This window comes from Xyrauchen texanus, chromosome 43 (genome assembly GCF_025860055.1).
Source record: "Xyrauchen texanus isolate HMW12.3.18 chromosome 43, RBS_HiC_50CHRs, whole genome shotgun sequence".
Lineage (NCBI taxonomy): Eukaryota > Metazoa > Chordata > Actinopteri > Cypriniformes > Catostomidae > Xyrauchen > Xyrauchen texanus.
Genome location: NC_068318.1, coordinates 27,406,236 through 27,425,251, shown reverse-complemented (window position 1 = coordinate 27,425,251; position 19,016 = coordinate 27,406,236). Strand labels below are relative to the sequence as shown.

The following is a 19,016-nucleotide window of genomic DNA, read 5'->3' as shown; positions in this document are numbered from 1 at the left end:
AGGGACAATCTGTAGAGGTTGTCAAGCAAAATAAGTACTTCGGAACTGTACTTTAGAACATAATAACTTTAGAGGCCAATACTGACAAGGGAAAACTCTCCAGCGTATGTATTATGCAGATTTAACATGAATGTCTCTTTTATGAATTTCTATTCTTACATCATTGAGTCTGTTTAAACCTGATCCTTGGTTTGCTGGTATAACCTTAATTTAAGAATGAATACCTTACTGAGTAATGTTGTTAAAATGTGTTTTAATATAGTTGGCACTGATCTTAATAATATGACACATGTGTATGAGACTAGAGCAACTAGGAATGCTTGGCTAGTCCTCTCGAACTATAGTCATCCCTTGTCCACTGAGTTCTGGTTGCTTCCCTCTGGTCAGATGCAAACATCCCCAGTGGAAGACCAACAAAAAAAAAGAACTCCTTTATCCCTATAGTTATCAATTTTATAAATAACTCATTGTAATAATGATGTGTGTGTGTACGTACTGCTGCCTACATAAATTGCCTCTTGAGGACCACAATAAAGACTGAACCTTGAAGCATCACTAAAATAATTTGTACGTAAAGGGTTTGTGGTTTGTTCTAAACCCTAAGTATTACTCTTTGAATTGTGTGGCTTTTTGAGGAGAGGTGTACTACTTTTGTAAGTGGTTGGATTTTCAGCAGGCAAACAATAAAATAAATAAATAATAATAACAAAAATGTTTAACTCTGTTGACTTGTATTGAAGGACAGACCCAAGTCATATCTACAGGCCAGAATATCATATTCCTACTGTTAGAGGCTGCCTTATACAAAGGCTTTCTCACTTGTTACAATCCTGACAAGGACTTGCATTCTGATGTCTATTTGCTTTATAATTATTTTGTAATAAACAAAAAAAATTGCTCTTTCATATAGTAAACTAATTGAAATAAAATAGACTACAACAAATGGCATGACAGACTTTGCATTAACAGCACTTTATTTAAAAGAATAGCATGCAGTAACTCAAAGAGCTTGTTACAGAATCTTGCTCTGTTTTTTTGTTTCTGTTTTTCTTCAAAGAGTTGGCAAATTTAACATTGATTTTTAGGTATGTCTGACTTGCATCTTCCCTCCAAAATGCACATCTTTATTTATCCCAAGAGTTTTCATTTGTTGCATTGCACATTCACATTTCTGTAGTTCACTGAATGATCACAGAAATCCTCTTAGATGATTCATGGATGTGAAAAGGCTTCTTTGAAACATTAATTTTCCAGTGGAAAAACAAATGGCAAAACGAGTCATTGAACAAATTTGTGGCACAAGTTAACATGAAGTCAAAATTGACTATTTGCTTCCTTAATACGTTCCTGGTCCTATTGTGAATTTGCCAGTATATGTTATTCAAAATAAAATTATAGTTGTCTTCATAGTAATCTTTAATCAAAATGTAATAACTTATTCTGCTTATTCTGTGTTTGAGAAGTTCCATCCTAGCCCCCTCTTAGACATTTTGACTCTCTATACTTATGTTTAGGTGTAGATGTAGGGATGGGATTTAGGGCTAGAGACCAATGAGGTTAGGGCTGGGTTTAGTGGTGGCCTTTAGGATAAGGACCAATCAGGTAGTGGGGAGTCCGACTCTGGCAGGCAATACGATTTCGGCACAACACCGCCCATGATCCAGTCACAAAGTTGCACTTCATATGTTTTTGTACAGTATGCTCTCTGGCTGCAGAGATGGTCACAGTACCACGCTCGCTGTTCCGCAGTGGTCGGCAGGTATCCCGATGCGACGATGGCATGTGAACATCTTGCGCAACTCCGCGCGGAAACGATCATGCAGCCACGCGTACAGGAATGGGTTGCAGCAGGATGAACTCATTGCGCACAGATGACATAACAACTGAATCAAAAGAAAGTGCCGCTTGTTGATAAGGCGGATATCAATGTCACGTAGTATGTTAAAAACGTGGATGGGCAGCCAGCAGACACCAAACGCTGCCACAATCAGAGAAACCAGCCTGAATATCTTGCGTTTGCGAGTGCGCTGGGCCTCGGCTTGGTCTCGCGTGTGGTGTCCCGGGGCGACACAGTTGCGGAGTTTCACAGAGATACAAAGGTAAGAGACACAGACCGCGGATAAAGGCAGGATGTAGGTGAGTAGAAGCGTGCTGTAGGCATAGACCAGTCGCTGGGTTTCCTGACCTAACCAAAACTCTTCACATATGGTCAAACCCTCTTCTCTGAACTCTACATGATATGTGTGGGCCACAGCAGGAGCTACTAGCACGCAGGAAAGCAACCAGATTCCAGAGAGCACATAGGCGCAAGCCGCCATTGAGGTCCGCTTCTTCAAAGGGTGAACTGTGGCGTAGTACCTGTAGAAACACCCAAGGGAAGATGTTGCATTTGTTAGAGATACATGCACAAAATTATTCTCTTTGGTTGGTAAAAAGTATTCCGACAGATATAATGTGACATAGCCTGAATCATATTTATTTTTTTACAATTAAATTATCATGAAGACAATAAATACCCAATAATCACTCAGTACTATGATGTATAAATACTTAACAATTTAAACAACATATTCTCTTTTCACATTACCAGGAATGTTCATGAAAACAGTCATTAAAACCATTAGCAATTTTATGTTTGTTAATGCTAGTGGCACAGACTTCACAAGTACAATCTTCACTTTTAAGAAAAATATAATTTATATTTCTTTCTTTTGCTTAGGTCAAGAAATATGACCTGGAGGTGTTCTTGACAGATTTTGGGTTCAATATAAGTTAAGCTCAATCGACAGCTTTTGTTGCATAATGTTGATTACTACAAATATTTATTTAGACTCTTAAAAAAGAAAAAGAAGAAGCAAAATTCTGGGTTACAGTGAGGCACTTACAATGGAAGTGAATGGGGCAATCCATAAATGTTAAAATACTCACTGTTTCGAAAGTACAGTCACAAGATGTTGACAATATGCGTCAACATAGTGTATTAAAATTGCTCTACTAACTTTTAATTGTGAAGTTATATAAAATTTTACAACTTTGTTGCTATAGCAACGGCATAAACAGTAGAACCCTAGAACTACCGATAAAAAAAAAAAATGTAATGACTGTATGGCTGAAATATTACACAAGTTTTAATGGAGGAATTAATGTAAGAGCTTTTTTAAATTAATAAGCTTAACATTTCTGCTTTTAAACCCTCCAAAATTTGGCCCCATTCACTCACTGTACTCACTGCAACCTTGATTTTTATTTATTTTTTAAAAGGAGTGACGAATCAAAATAATTAGCTTTTGCCTTCAATTATTAAAGCTGTGAAAGGAAATTATTACGAAAGTGACCCTTTTCTGATTGGCATCCTCACATCCCGTGCCAGTCCTCTAATTATTGCATAGACTCCCAACATATAATAAGCACTTCTTGCACAAAACAGACTATCAAAGGCACCATTCATGTATCATACAGCGCAAGTAGGTGCTTCTGAAGGTCTTTTCATCTGCAGTGACATGACCCACTTTAAACACACTTAGCTTTGATGTCTGCTCAATTTAAAGGCATATTATCTGCTGAGCCATTAGAGAGATCATTAGGAAGGGCAGGTTAATTTACTCACCTGTCGACAGCAATTGCTGTGAGGGTGAAAACAGACACGTATACAGTGACGGGTTGGATCAGAAACACCAGGTAGCACATAAAGCGTCCAAACGTCCACCCGTGAGGGCTGAAGGCATAGGCCAGTGTGAACGGCACACAAGTCACACACATCAACATGTCTGAGAAGGCTAGGTTGCCGATGAAGAAGTTGGTAACATTGTGCATCTTTTTGGTGCGACAGATGACGTAGATCAGAAGATAGTTGCCAAAGACGCCCACCAGCACCACAAGAACATAACATGGGATGATGAGCGGTTTGAAGGTCTGCAAGAGGGCGACGTCTGCAAAAGGGTAGTTGTGAGGAGCTGTGGTGTTCTGGACCACCATCACCTCATAGGCGTGGGCACCAGGGGCCTCTTCTCCACTCAGCCAGCCTGAGGCCTCCATACCTTGTTCAAAACTCTGCTGTCTCCCCCTGCTGGAGTTTTAAAAAAAGAGAGATCATCACTGGCTCAACAACAACTGGCTGCTTTTTGGATGTTCACTACATATCAAAACTATGGGCATTAAAGGAATAGTTAACCAAAAATTGAGGGGGGGAAAAAGAAGAAAAAAATAACCATAAAAGTGGTCCATAAGACTTTTCATTACATCCCAAGTCTTATAAAGCCATATAATGCTTTGCTGAGGAACAGACAGAAATGTATTCATGACATCTGTTTTGTCTCTCTTTGCATGTTCATGAAAGAAGTAGCAATGTCCAATTTGTCATGACTCATTGGTCTTATTATTGGGTTAACTGCCCACTTTAAGAAAGATTATCAGTGAATAAATACTCGGACAAGCAATCATATGACTCCATATATAAATATAGTGCACAAGTCGTATGGAACATGATCACTCAGGGAATCAATATGTGCCTTCCAAAACTTAATGTACCCTGAAATCAACCCCATTCAGATGAATTACTGATGGGCGTCATTCTCCATCAGACATTTTTACATCAGGTTAGGTGTGAACACATTTCACTCTAGCGCTACTGTGCTATTAGAGTGTTATGAAATCAACATACAAGAAACTGTAACGATCGTTGCTGTGTGTTCATGTTTGTCACATTATGGGGCAGTGTGCCCTTTAAGAGAGATGGTTACGTCACTCATGACGTGTACTATGCGGGATGACATAGTTGGAGATGAGATGAGGACATTGTAGATGCTAGACGTGCTCTACCCTTTTTTTCTGTATATTTTATAAGTTTTGTGACGCTAAGGAAGAGTAGCTCTCATGTATGAGAGGATTGCATTGCCTGTGCACTTATCATTAAATGTGCGTGATACAGCCTTTCAGCCTTCAAGCTCTTTCTTCCCTCGATTTCTCTCGAGTTATCCGGTCCAAGCGTTACAATTGGCGCCCGAACAACTTGAAGCTGGATCCGTCATCTACGTGGAACCTGGTATTTCTACATCTCCGGTCGTTGGAACGATCCGACTGGTACGACAGAGACTGGTGAGATTAGCTCGCTAATGATGGACGACACGTGCACGGATCGCGTGCTATGCTGTGTGAGCGGAAAATTTTACACTTCAGTCTGATTGTTTTTGGTTTTTTTCCCTCGTCGAAATAACCGTGTGCTACGTTTTTTTTTTCTCTTCCTAACTGTTCCCAAACGCGGATTGACATTTTTGCTCGTAATTTTTGTGGAAATTTCAGCAGAAATATATATATATATATATATATATATATATATATATATATTTTTGCATCTTTTTGCTTTGGGTGTGGGGACATTGAATATGTTTCGTGCACAAACGGACAGTGCGGCCTGTTCGCTTTCATCTGAACTGTATTTGTGAGCAAGGAACAAACGGACAATTGTTGAACTGTTTTCTTGTTTTTCTGTTTTCTCCAAATCCATCGTGAACTGAACTTTATGATGTGAACAGGCTGATTTCTAACTTTTTGAACTCAATTGCGAGGTCGAGTGACTTTGAGAACTTTCTATTCACTCTGAGGCAGCGTGTTCTTGCCCTGAATACACTGAAGGACAATATAATAACTGAAAAAAGGTTAATCTGTATGGTTTTGGTGACATTATTTTTTTTTCTCTCTACACAGTTTGCTAAATTTTGTTTGAGATTCTATTGATGCTGTGTATTTTAATGTTAATTTACATTTTCTGGGTTACATTGTGAATGTTACGGGTTGTACTGTTGTTTATGCGAATGCACATTTACTGTGATGGCTTACTGCCCAGACTTTAAGACTGACTTAACCTACTCATTACCAGATTCTGTTCCCAGACAAAGACACAAGTCAGCTCGGCATGCTGTCGTGGGTCTGGAGACTCAAGTGGAACTTCTACAGGCTGAAGTATCTGTGTTGCAGAAATGTCTAAATGACTCTCTCGAGTTACAGCAGAGCATATTAAGACAGTGGGGACCACCAGATGTGAACACCCTTGCAGCGCCACATGATCAGCTACCTCCGATGGCTAGTTCTATGCCACATATCCGTATCACAGGCCAAGTGCCATCACAAGGTACGACTACTGCAAATGTTTCCCATAGACACTTGACATGCTCACCACAGGCAAATTGTTGCGATGTGAGTAATACCAGTAGAATCCTTGCATCTGTACAGCACCAGTCAAGGCTCGAGCCACCTGTATTCACTGGTGATGGACATGTAAGCCCAGAGGACTGGCTCCAATCAGTAAATGTTTACAGAACCTCGCTTGACTTAACTGATGCCCAGATTCTTCTAGAGCTGCCACGATTCTTGTCGAAGGAACCAAAGAAATGGTTCACTGTCCTTGACTCACATGTTGTCACATGGTCACAGTTCTCTGATTTCTTCAGGACAGTCTTTCTTCCTTCCAACAGTCAGGAGCAGATATTAAGAGGCATCTTAGATCGCATACAGAGCCCTGAAGAGCCCCTACCTACCTTTGTTGCCCACATGCTAAGTGAGTTCAAGAAGCTAAAAACACCCCCGCCAGAGCGAGAACAAATTGACCTCATTACTAAACATGCCCTTGAAAAATACAGAGTTGCACTCTATGGAACTTCTGTCTCCTCAGTCATGGACCTCCTTCTGAGAGCTCATGAGCTCCATGTAGTCATTGGACCAAATGGTTGTTCCCCAACTTCAGCGCAGAGTAAAGCTAAGCTTGTTAAAGACACTTACTGTTACAAGTGCTCACGTCCTGGCTTCACTTCACGCACATGTCCAGACTGCAACCTACTTCCAGGAAAGAGCTCACGACGACGAAGTGAGTCTCCTGATGTGCGTTCAGGACCTTTTCCTGATACAAGAGACAGAGACCGATTTGACAGCTGTGATACAGGTGAAAATACCCCTTTTGTCACGCATCAGGGAAACTACAAAGGGGGGAGGATGATTCGCGGAGGCAATCCTCCCTCCAGCAAATAAATTCGCCTCAATTGACTTACTGCAGTGTTCCTGCACAACCTGTTCTTTGTCATGTGGAGGATCCCACATCCTCTTCCTATTGGAGCAACCCATTTACTGTTAAAGTTAACCTACGTGGCCAGGTGCTGGATGCTACAATTGACACTGGCGCATCACTTTCTGCAGTGCAGGCAGAATCATGGCGGATTGAAGGGTAGAGTTCAGCCATGGACTTCTCCCTCTATACAACTGGCAGATGGTGGAGCATGCCAGCCAGTGGGGCTTACATGGTTGGCTTTTGGCTTCATGGGTCAGCGGTTTTATCATCGGTTTGCTATTGTGCCACGCCTTTCCTCTACATTGGTCCTAGGGATGGACTTCATGTTGCGTGCTTCCATTTCCATTCACGTCCCATCTAGAACTGTTGTAATGGGCGATAATCCTTTGTTCATGGAGAATTTGGATAGCGGAGCAGACCATGAGTCGGATGACAGTTTAATGTTCATGGAAGGTCCTTCGTCAGCACTTCATGATAAAATTGAGGAAGCGTGTCTGTGTACTGCTGAAAAAAAACAGTTGGCTGACCTAATTGGAAGCTTTCCAGATCTCTTCGACGGTCATCTAGGCCACACCACTCTAGCTGAGCACTCCATTGACACGGGAAATGATAAACCTGTTCACCTTCCTCCTTATCGTACTTCGCCAGCTAAAAAGCGATTGATCGAGGACCAGATAAAGAAAATGTTACATGAAGGCATTATTGAACCGGCTACGGGTCCTTGGGCTGCTCCTGTGGTGCTGGTACAAAAACCTTGTGGCGAACCACGGTTTTGTGTGGATTATCGTGGGTTAAACCAGCTCACTACTAAAGACTCTTACCCATTACCAAGAGTTGACGAGTCCCTTGACTTCCTATCAAGTGGGAAATTCTTGACGACAATTGACCTCGCTCGGGGTTACTGGCAAGTCTCCATGGCAGAAGACTCGAGACAGAAGACTACTTTTGTTTCTCACTGTGGACTGTTTCAGTTCCGAGTGCTTCCATTTGGTTTGTGCAATGCACCGGCGACCTTTCAAAGGCTTATGAACAGCGTTTTGGCGGGACTCATCTATAAGTCCTGTGCGGTTTACCTGGACGACATTGTTGTGGCGTCGCCCACTTTCAAGCAGCATCTTGTGGATCTGAGGAAGTGTTTTCGAGGCTCCAGTCAGCCGGATTGTCCATTAAACTAGCCAAATGCCAGTTCTGTCGCAGTGAACTTACCTTTTTGGGGTATCGGGTCTGTCTGAGTGGCATCTTACCGGAAGAAGGCAAAGTGAAGGCCGTAACAGATTTTAAACTACCTGTAAATGTGAAGCAAGTGAGACAGTTCCTAGGCTTGACTGGTTACTACCGCAGATTTATGCAAGACTACGCCCGCCTTGCCGAACCACTCTTCAACCTCACAAAAGCCGACGTACCTTTCATCTGGGACAGTGCTTGTCAGGATGCTATGGACACTCTAAAAGGAAAGTTAACTTCAGCACCTGTGTTAAGTTTTCCCGATTTCAATCTCCCATTTTTCATCCACGCGGATGCCTGTGATGCGGGCCTGGGAGCTGCGTTGATGCAGAAAGATGAAAATGGTAGAGATGTTGCTGTGGCCTACGTGAGTCGAGCCTTGTATAAAGCCGAGAAGCCTTATTCCACACCTGAAAAGGAGTGCCTTGCTGTTATTTGGGCCCTTGAGCACTTTAGACCTTATGTTGAGGGCCTCTACGTCACTATCTTCGCTGACCACAGTGGACTTCAGTGGTTAATGTCCCGTCCGAATCCCACTGGACGTCTCGCTCGTTGGTCTCTCCGCCTTCAGGATTTCGATTTCGACATTGTTCACAAGCCTGGTGATCGAAACAAAGTGCCTGATGGCTTGTCTAGAAACCCACTAGATGTTGAGGAGTCGCCGATGGATATACTCCCTGATTACGCTGTGATTGGTGGTCTTGATCTCCGAACGCTCTCTTCTGTGACTCTTACAGATCGTTCTCATATCAGACAGCTCCAACTGGATGATCCAGTCACAGGTGAAATCCTCCGTAAAATGGAGGCTGCGCTTGAAAAAGATGACACTGATATATGCTCCGAGTACTCCATTCAGGATGGTCTGTTATACTTCAATGATAAAAAAAATGCTTGCGGTATCCACCCTTTGAAAGAGTTGAAGTTGTACGCTCCAGAGTCGCTCAAAGGTACCTTGCTAAAGTATTATCATGATCAACCTACCGCAGGTCATCTGGGAATTACTAAAACTTTAGCCCGACTGAGAATGAGATTCTTCTGGCCCAAAATGGCATCAGAAGTAAAAAAATATGTGACATCCTGTACAGTTTGCCAACTGACGAAACCAAGCCAAAGAAAGCCTTCCGGTCTGATGGTTCCGATTCGGCCTCAGAAGCCTTGGGAGTATGTGGGTGTTGATTTTGTTGGCCCTCTACCTCGTACATCCAGAGGGAATGCTCACATCTTGGTGTTTGTTGACTACTTTTCAAAGTGGGTCGAGATAGTTGCTGTACGAGAAGCCACGGCTCAAGTAGCTGCCAGCAAACTACTGAGTGAAGTTTTCTCCCGTCACGGGGCCCCCACTTACTTGATTTCGGATAGAGGTTCCTCTTTTGTGAGTGAACTGTTTGAACAGATGCTTACTGCCTTGGGAACTGAACATCGACTGACTACTGCGTATCACCCGCAGACTAATGCAACAGAGAGGGTGAACCGTACTCTCAAAACAGCCATTAGAGCATACGTGGATGAGAAACACACCTCCTGGGACAGATATATCCCACAAATTTGCTTTGCACTAAGGACTGCACCTCATGAAAGCACGGGTGAAACTCCGGCCATGATGTTATATGGGAGAGAGTTGGACACTTCACTAGATCTGGTCACTCAACCAGCCTGGGTTGGGATGGAGGAGACTGAAATCCCATACTCTGAACGCTTGAGGTTGTCGCTGAAAGAAGTGCATGATCATGCCAAGTTGGCTCTGGACGCTGGTCACGAAAAAAGAAAGCTGCACTATGATAAGAGGCGCAGATCAGCTTCTTATAACGTTGGTGACCTTGTCAGAGTGAGAACTCACCCCAAATCAGACGCTTTAGCCAACTTTACCGCTAAACTAGCGCCCTTGTATTCTGGTCCATACCATGTCACTAAAGTTTTGTCTGACGTGAACTATAGGCTTACAAAGTTGAACACTGGTGAGGATGCTGGAGTCTTTCATGTTGTAAATATGCAGCCTTTCCACACTTGAAACTTGGGTGACAATAACGTGATGAATGTGCCTCAGTTTGCATCTGAAACGCCCTTTGATGCATCTGATGAATGTCAGCAAACAACTCACTTGAATGGGGACATATCTCAAGAGTCATACACTGCTCTACCCGATGAGAAATTTGATTGTGACGACTTCACTGACACTGTTCATGACAATGACGTTAGTGAGTCTATAGGTAGTACATACCTCCCTGACTTTAACCTTGCTCCAGAGAATCCTTGTTACAACCTCAGACCTAGGTTAGCCCCTAGAATTACTTCTGGTTGGTCAAACAGTGGATGGACTAATGACTATCATACTGACAGATTGGACTTTAAGTACTATTGAGTTTGATGGTTTGAAATGTATCTTCTGAAATGTTTTGTACAAGGAGGAAATATAAACATGTACATTTGAAGGTGGTTCCTAAGTTCATGTTATGTTCAAAAGAAAAAGGAAAATTGTATTTTGCACATATGGTATATTGTCATAGGTTTTTTTTGTTTTATATGAGCATGCTTTTGGAGGGTATACTGTGTAATGTGTTGCTCATGCTGACATGTATGTCAGTTATGTGCTTATGTTGTTCGGCTGGGGACAGCCTTTTCTTGCTGGGGGGAAACTGTAACGATCGTTGCTGTGTGTTCATGTTTGTCACATTATGGGGCAGTGTGCCCTTTAAGAGAGATGGTTATGTCACTCATGACGTGTACTATGCGGGATGACATAGTTGGAGATGAGATGAGGACATTGTAGATGCTAGACGTGCTCTACCCTTTTTTTCTGTATATTTTATAAGTTTTGTGACGCTAAGGAAGAGTAGCTCTCATGTATGAGAGGATTGCATTGCCTGTGCACTTATCATTAAATGTGCGTGATACAGCCTTTCAGCCTTCAAGCTCTTTCTTCCCTCAATTTCTCTCGAGTTATCCGGTCCAAGCGTTACAAAACGGGTTGTGTTTCTGTGGGAACCAGGAAGTGAACGGGTTCACATAAACAAAGGTGAGTGTGATTTTTACTCCACTGACAGTTAATATTGGGGTTTAGGTTAGGGAGTATGGTGAATAAAATATGCATTCCTGTTGACTATATTACATAATTTATAACAAAAATTCAACATACATTTGGCACCATTCTGTGGACATTTCAGCTGTAAACCGGTGCTCATACTAGCCAATACATTGGACAACACTTCCAGCTTAAGCCACTGGGGGCAGTGATTTTGATTTCGGTAAGCACAGACTGATTTCAGCTGCAGAACTTTCGACCTACTGTTGTCGAATTCACAGTGTGATCAAACTTTTAAGGTCTTTATGATTATTTTTTATTACTTTTTGGACCCATGAAAACAGTAATAATCTTGTTCACATAAATAATGGTAAGTGGAATTTGGAGGTTACATTTCACTCTAAAATTACCTTTTTACAACACAGATGGTTAGGTTTTAAGTTGGAGTTTAGGTTAGAGTTTATGGTTAATAAAATATGCATTCCTGTTGACTCTATTACATCATTTACAACAAAAAATTCAACTCACTTCTGTGCCACTCTGTGGACATTTCAGCCAGAAACTGGTGCTTGTGTTTGCCAATAAGTATAACAACACTTCCGGCATCGGCCACTGGGGGCAGTGATTCGAATTTCAGTAAGCACAGAACTATTAAGCAGCAGAAGTTTTGACCTACTGTTGTCAATTTCACAGTGTGAGTAGTCTGATTTTTACGGCATTTTTTTTCTTTTTAGAACTTGACAGCCCTAGTCCTAAGTCACTTTAATTATATGGATTTGGAATGACACGAAGGTGAGTAAAAATGATAAATTGCCTGCACTTATATAGCAACTTTTTTAAGCTTAGAGGTTAGCAAAGCGCTTTACACTGTGTCCCGTTCACTCACACACACACACACACACACACACACACACACACACACACACACACACACACACACACACACACACACACACACACACACACCAATGGCGGCAGAGCTGCTATGTAATGCACTAGCCTGCCATTGGGAGGAACTTGGGGCTCAGGACACTTCGGCATGTGGAATCATGTGGGCCAGGAATCGAACCGCCAACCCTGCGATTAGTGGCCGACCCGCTCTACCACCTGAGCCACAGCCGACCCTGCCAGAGTTAAAAGATGCCAGAGTGTTCCTTTTGGGGCAAACTATTCCTTGTATAAGAAGTTTGTAATTCGTTTGCTGCTAAGACAGCTTGTACTCTTCTAAAAATGCTTTCAAATAGATATAGGAACATGGCTGTAAGGATTTGCTCCCATTCAGACACAAGAGCATCAGTGAGGTCAGGCACTGATGTTAGGTGATGTGGCATGGCTTGCAGTTGACATTTCAATTCATCCAAAAGGTGTCAAATGGGGTTCCAGTCCAGGCTTTGTGTAGGCTGTCAAAGTCTTCCACACTAAAGTTACTGAAACATTTTACTGTGGCAGCCTTTGACAATTCCACATTGAAAGTCACTGAACTCTTTGGTACGCCCCATTCTACAGAAAATATTTGGACTAAGAGATTGCATGACTTTATGCTTGATTTATGCATCTGTAGTCTGTGATGTCCACATTTAGCCATGTGTATGCTCTTCCTGGAAGGTTTTTTTGTTTTGTTTGTTAATTTGTACCATCACTAAATTCAGCATCCAACAATAATACATTTCCATTAGGCTGCCTTAAGATGTGCTGAGAGTTTTTTTTTAAAGTACCGAGCATTTGTCATAGATGTTTTCTTCCGTCGTTATAACATTAATGCACTTTTACTGTCAGACAAACAGAAATGATGAATGACAAAGCTTGGAAGGTACATGCTGCTCAAGCATACATTCACTCATCTAGTTTAAAGGCTAAATAAAGAAATGTTATTTAATGTAAGGAGGATGTTCACCCAAAATACTCTGTAATAATTGGAAGTAAGCATCATTGCATGATCAAGCATGACTTTCTTCTGTGGAACAAATAAAAAAGATGTTATACTTTTAAGATGTGTTTACCTTGGGCTCCTCAATAGATCATATTGAATTATGGATACTGTAATTGCAGGGGATGAAATTAATCAATTAAAGTACTTATACAAAATGTAGGCAAAACTGATTACGAGGTTGATAAATGAGAACTTGACCTATGTGTAATTATTTCAAGTAGATGAGATCATAAATTCCCCACCTCCCAGCTGTTATAGTAAACATAACTCTAATAAAGTGTATGTTTTAAACTCTGTGCCTATTTGGAGTACATGTATTTTGTTGTTACACTAAATTAAGTAAATGCAATATTTGATGCTATAATATGCATTCATCATGTGCTGCTATAATATGTATCTGAATGTATTTTTCCTCTTTGATTAAATATGAGTTCATTGACATCATAATTGTTTCCGTCAGGGGATCATCTTACCACACATTTCCAGTTTACAGTGACATAAAATGAAAGGTCTCTTGACTACATCCACGTAAATAAAAGTTCAGCGCTATACATCTATGAGGTCTGAAACAATCTGTTCTTGATGGGATATAGTCATGTTCTTCATTGAGGAGATTCTGGCACCACAAATGAATCATTTATTCTCTACCTGTCTTTGTTAATTAACCTCTGAAGCCAACAGCAGAATGATGTGCTGATAAATGTAACTTTCTCCTGTAGTCAGTCACAACTCCTGATTGTATATCCCATGACAGTGATTGTAATAATGATTATTAGATCACTTTGTATTGATCGTCAGTCAATAACATATCTGAAAGGTTATTTCTATTTAATAGTTTAATCATATGTATGCACATATTTTACATTTTTTAGTGCACCTGGGTGACTAGGAACATGCAATTGTTCAGCTATGACTTCCTGTTTCACAGGGGTATAAATATGAGATCACACAAAGGCCATCTCCCTTCATCATCAATCACAGTAGGTTAGACTAAAGTTCTGATCTGCGACAAAAGGTTGTTGAGCTTCAAAAAATGGGAAGTGGCTAATAGAAAATAGCCAAAGCATTGAAAATGCCTATTTCCACAATCAGGGCAATAATTAACAAAGTTCCAATCAACTGGAGATCTTAAGAATTGGCCTGGAAAAGGAAATGTCTGATAGATTTTTTTTTTTCAGAACTTCTTAAAGTACTTAATTAAACTACTTAATGGTCACTCTTACCATAGAGATGGTCACTCTGACAGAGTTCTCATCAAAAAATCCTCCACATACAGCAATGGCAGATTTGCAGATTCTTGTCAGATTATCTAGATACTCAGGTGACATTTCACCCCACACTTCCTGTAGCAGTTGCCATTTATGTGGCTGTCCTGTCAGGCACTTCTCACAAACCTTACAGTTTAGCTGATCCCACAAAAGCTCTCAAGATCCTATAGCGGCATGGGCGCGGTCTAGCGTTTGTCCAGAGAGAGAGAAAGCAGTGGGTGCACACACTTGAGCGCTATAATGTCGAACACCTGTCTATTGCATCCTGTAGCAACTCAAAAATGAGCACAAAGACAATGCTAAGCTTCATTTAGCAAACCAAATAGCTTTCAACTGTAATAAAATGGCAAGTGATTCTCTAGTACCAAATTAGCAATTTAGCATGATTACTCAAGGATAAGGCTTCGGTGTGATGGCTGCTTGAAATGGGGTGTGGCAGCGGGGGCGTGGGCGAGCGCCGTCCAAAGAGAAAGCGGTAAGGGCGCTTGCCCCCTGAGCTAAATTATGTCTAACACCTGTCTCTAAATCCAGTGAGCATGGGGAAAGTGGCATATAAACGGCCACGTCACCGCCAGACGGGAGAGAACGACACAAGTGACCAGTGAATGCCGTGTCTTACTGAGTGTTTTATTTTATTGTGAAGCTGAGGACTCAGTTTATGTTGACAAAGTTTGTGAAGTTTATGTTGACAAAGTTTGTGTTACACTGATCTGATTCAACTGAGAAAAGCACAGAGAAGAGTGCAAGCAGAGTATCAAAGGCAGAGAAATAAAGAGCATTACTTGACTGCATCACTGCTCTCCGTCTCCTCCCTTCCATCTCCGAGCTTGAACTCGTTACATGGGGCCTGTCTAGATTTTATCAAATATTACATTTGATCAAATAGTGATAGTGCTGTCAGTAATGTCCTGACTATACTTTGGGATCAGTTGAATGACACTTTGGTGAATAAAAGGAACAATTTACTTCCAAAACAACAAAGTCTGTAAATTATTCCAAACTTTTGGCAGCCAGTGTGTATGTATGCGTGTGTACATACACACCAATTAGCCACAATATTAAAACCACCTGCCTGCCTAATATTGTGTAGGTCCCCCATCATGCCGCCAAAACTGCACCAACACATTCTGAGATGCTATTCTTCTCACCACAATTGTACAGAGCGGTTATCTGAGTTACAGTAGACTTTGTCAATTCGAACCAGCCTGGCCATTCTCTGTTGACCTCTCTCATCAGCAAGGCATTTCCATATGCAGAACTGCCCCTCACTGGATGTTTTCTGTTTTTTGTTTTTGGCACCATTTAGAGTGAATTCTAGAGACTGCTGTGTGTGAAAATCCCAGGAGATCAGCAGTTACAGAAATAATAAAACCAGCCCATCTGGCACCAAATATCATGCCATGCCCCAAATTACTGAGATCACATTTTTTTTGCCCAATCTGATGGTTGATGTGAACATTAACTGAATCTCCTGACCCGTATCTACAGGATTTTATGCACTACCCTGCTGCCACACGAATGGCTGATTAGATAATTGCATGGATGATAGTTGGCGCCCAAGGCTCATTGATGCGCGTGGGGAGTGAAGGCTAGCCCATCTGGTCCGATCCCACAGAAGAGCTACTGTAGCACAAACTGCTGATAAACTTAATGCTGGCCATGATAGAAAGGTGTCAGAACACACAGCAGATCGGTCAGAGTGCCCATGCTGACCCCTGTTCACTGCCGAAAGTGCCTACAATGGGCACGTTAAATTCAGAGCTGGACCATGGAGCAATCGAAGAAGGTGGCCTGGTCTGATGAATCACGTTTTCTTTTAGATCATGTGGACGGCCAGGTGCGTGTGCGTCGTTTACCTGGGGAAAAGATGGCAGCAGGATGCAGCCTGGCAGAAGCAGTGTGATGCTCTGGACAATGTTCTGCTTGGAAAACTTGGGTCCTGGCATTCATGTGGATGTTACTTTGACACATACCACCTACCTAAAGATTGTTGCAGGCCATGTACACCACTTCATGACAACTGTATTTCCTGATGGCAGTGGCCTCTTTCAGCAGGATAATAAGCCCTGCCATACTGCAAAAATTGTTCAGGAACGGTTTGAGAAACAAAGAGTTCAAGGTGTTGACTTGGCCTCCAAACTCCCCAGATCTCAATCCGATTGAGCATCTATGGGATTTGCTGGAACGTTCCATGGAGGCCCCCATGGGTGGATCTACCAGGGTGGCAAACAGTGGCCACCCTAAGAAAAGGCATTACCACCCCATCTGCCACCCCAGTATAAGTGTACAAATGTATCAAATATAAATATAAGATGTTGACTTTGTGTAGGGGTTTATTCATGTCGAACTGCCTCAACTTTCACCTGACGCACAAATGACAACACAGACTGGTCATGTGATTGATTACAGTGGCAGCCAATCAAGTGAAAGTATATCACTAATCAATTGCATGATAGGTTAAGAAGTGACCAATGGCATGATGGGTTACAGCAGCAGCCAAACGTGTACTTGCTGCTGCAGCACATGTGCAGTGTTTGGGTATTCAGGGTTTGTTTGTTTTTTTAGCTTATTTCCTCAACAACAATATGACAAAATGGACAAATACATGGGAGGAAAAAAAGAGGTAAGAGATTAATATCTGTTTTTTCCCCCAAGTCTTCACTGAACGATTATTCAATGCATTGCTGTCAGTTGAGACATGTCCTCAGCACATTCTGAAATAGCTTCTGTCAGGTATGTGTATAATCCAGATGAAACATCTCCAATCCTTGAGTGGAAGATTCTATTTCATCTGATCTGTGTTTTGATTGCTGATCCGGCGCTGGAATGTGTTATTTTGAATTCTATGATAAATGTTTGTTGTGGCTGTTATCAGTGTTGTTTAGTGTCCGCAGTTTTTTGTGCAGCTCATGCTCTTTCTCAAAGAAAATATGTCCCTGATCAGGATGGCCTTCTCGTCCGTATTGTAGTGTATGTAGAGCATGTGTTTTGTTTTTATCTCTCTCACTCTTACTCGCTCTTAGGCGTGCGGTAACTAGGTGAGCTGATTGTTAATGGGGAGCACCAACATGCAGTGTGTTTCCTTCCTATACACCTTTTTCAAAGGCAGCAAAATTACCCATTATGCTTAGTGCGTATGCCATAGGTGAGGCACACTGTAACAAGACCATATAACGGCTTAAAATCCCCCTCTAACAATTGTATCTGATCAAATTAAAAAGCCTAGAAGATCAACAAAATTTTCATGTCAATAAACGCTATTTATGAACTTTGTCATATATAATATAGCAATCATTTTGACACTTGACAATAAACACACAACAAAGCCACATCATTGACTGAAATAATGCATAGATTGATGACAACACGCATGCATTAAGGAGAATTATGTAAATTGCATATCTGACTGGATGGTTGCATAGATTTTTGTAATTGTTGCACATTGTAACGTAGTGTTACAACGTGCCCTGTCGGCGCATCTGGGATTTAAACCTGGCTGGTCACTTCTGTCTATCTGAGAGTTAAAAGACTATGTAAAATGCTAGCTAAAAGATTGGAGATTAAAATGATACCAAGTTTGCCTCCTGAGCTAAAAATTTACTTTCATGTGAACTTTACTTTTGCTACTTTAAAATGACGTTTTGGCGATATCTTCCGAAGTTTTATTATTTTTATTTTTGTATCTACACAGTGTGATATGGCAACAAGTAAACAAATGAAGTTTCGTCTTACCAGCGTTGTGTGGAAACGTTTAAATCACGTGTTACAACTAGCCCCGCGTTAGTTTGTGCCCCGCGCTCCGCTGCTCTGGAGATTTATTTATTTATTTTTATGTTGGCAAATCAGTAGCAAAATGGTTCCTATGCGGTTCCTGTGGAAATGCAGTTGTATTACAAATTCGTAGATATTTATCATTTGATAGTGACTAGTTAAATGACAGCCTAGAGATAGTTCAATATTATGATAAAGTGTTTAATTGAGTAGGCATTTTTCATTATTATTCTGTTCACACATACACTGCTACTACAAAAACATGACGATAACATATTCCAATTTTAGTGGATGATAAATTCAAGTTATGTTACTTTAAGAGATTTTGAAACCAACATGCAAAATTGCTATTTGAGAAAACAAGCATTTGCGTAAATTGACTTTTGTCTCAACTTGACATAGGCTATAGCCCTGTGAAAAAACTTCACGGGTGACAACAAGCCCCGGTCTCCCCTAAACACTATGTGCACACCATGCAGTATATTACTATTGTACATTTTAGAAATATAAAATGTATTTCGAGCAATAGCAAAAACGCCCACAAAAATTACTAATGTTTTCTTGTATAAAAATAACAGCTACATTACCTCAAATAAAGAGATAATCTTGCTTCTGAATCAAATCGCTCGAATGCACCTTTTCTCCGTCTCCAAACGGCGTGTCGGTGGCGCGCAGCGGTTTCCTCTCAAGTGTTTTATCCCCGGCAGCCGCTCGTGCACATCAGAGCCCACCTGATGAGCTACTGAG

General features: G+C 41.3%; 1 protein-coding gene across 2 annotated transcripts; it reads right to left on the bottom strand.

Moving 5' to 3' along the window:
- Window positions 1–976: 976 nt before the first annotated feature.
- Window positions 977–18,938, bottom strand: LOC127636101 (prolactin-releasing peptide receptor-like). Of its 2 annotated transcripts, none has more exons than XM_052116494.1 (3): window positions 18,857–18,938; window positions 3,608–4,066; window positions 977–2,358 (listed from the first exon to the last, which is right to left on the bottom strand). In XM_052116494.1, exons 2-3 carry the CDS (start codon window positions 4,033–4,035, stop codon window positions 1,722–1,724), a joined length of 1,065 nt encoding a protein of 354 aa, XP_051972454.1. In that variant the 5' UTR covers window positions 4,036–4,066; window positions 18,857–18,938; the 3' UTR covers window positions 977–1,721. The 2 variants fall into 2 exon arrangements, with proteins under 2 accessions (XP_051972454.1, XP_051972455.1); XM_052116495.1 differs by lacking the exon at window positions 18,857–18,938 and adding an exon at window positions 18,231–18,272.
- Between the last annotated feature and the right edge of the window lie 78 nt (window positions 18,939–19,016).